We start from the raw sequence: 954 nt of genomic DNA on the forward strand, positions 1-954 counted from the left end.
ATAATAATATTTTTTCTTAAGCCAAGTGTCTTTAAAGCTCCTCCCAAGCACATCGACTCCTAACAAAATCTGCCATTTTATTCAAGCCATAAAAACTAACAAACGACAAGGAAGTGAAATCCACACTCATCTCTTATTCATGGAGCATGCAAAAACCTACTCATCTTATTCGCCATTGCGCACACCCTCGCCTACTCATCACTCCTAAACCTCCATTATTTTCCCCATCTCCCTCACCTTATTCTGCTCCGCCCCTGAAACCCCCACCGTCCCATTACGCGCAGCGGCAACGACGACACCAATCCAGCCAACCTGATTAGTCCCCGTAGCCCAAATTGGATTGCTGTATATAACAACATTACGATCCTTCTGCAGTATAAGGATATAATTTCCCTCCTCTCCGTTAGTATTGCTCGCCCATAAGGGATTATTATTAGAGTCATAGACGACGAGATTGCCGTCGCGCTGCATGATGGCATAGCAACCCGAGCCCTTGTTTTGGGTCCCTGAAGCCCAGAGCGGAGTGCTGTAATCGTAGAGGACAAGGTTGCAGTCGTACTGCATGGTGAAGAAATAGTGGCCTTGGACGAGGGAATCACCGGGGTTGAGGCGCTCGCCGGCGAGCAAGTGGTTGTAGGTCTGGGCTGAGGATGGGATGGCGAGAAGGATTGTGAGGGATGCGGAAAAGAGGATGAGGGTTTTGATCATGGGGAAGAAAGCCATGGCTGGTTAAGTGAGGGGTTTGCTTTTGTGGTTTTGGTGGGAGGGGTTGGATCTGTATTTATAGTAGCGGGGAGGCGTATCGGGAAATAAAAAATACGTACGTGATGTATGTTGGATTATAGAAGTAATGAATGAAACATATCGAGTCAGACATTAATACAACAGATCAGCTAACCATCATAAATGAAACATATTGAGTATATAGTGAGATGAATATATATATATATATAT

At 45.2% G+C, this 954-nt stretch overlaps 1 protein-coding gene across 1 annotated transcript; it reads right to left on the reverse strand.

Annotated features, from left to right (window-relative positions):
• Positions 1–204: 204 nt before the first annotated feature.
• On the reverse strand, positions 205–723 carry LOC110037553 (mannose-specific lectin-like). The gene has a single exon (XM_020742226.1). The coding sequence runs from the start codon at positions 721–723 to the stop codon at positions 205–207; it is 519 nt and encodes a 172-aa protein (XP_020597885.1).
• Between the last annotated feature and the right edge of the window lie 231 nt (positions 724–954).

Source organism: Phalaenopsis equestris, unplaced genomic scaffold (genome assembly GCF_001263595.1).
Source record: "Phalaenopsis equestris unplaced genomic scaffold, ASM126359v1 Scaffold221031, whole genome shotgun sequence".
NCBI lineage: Eukaryota > Viridiplantae > Streptophyta > Magnoliopsida > Asparagales > Orchidaceae > Phalaenopsis > Phalaenopsis equestris.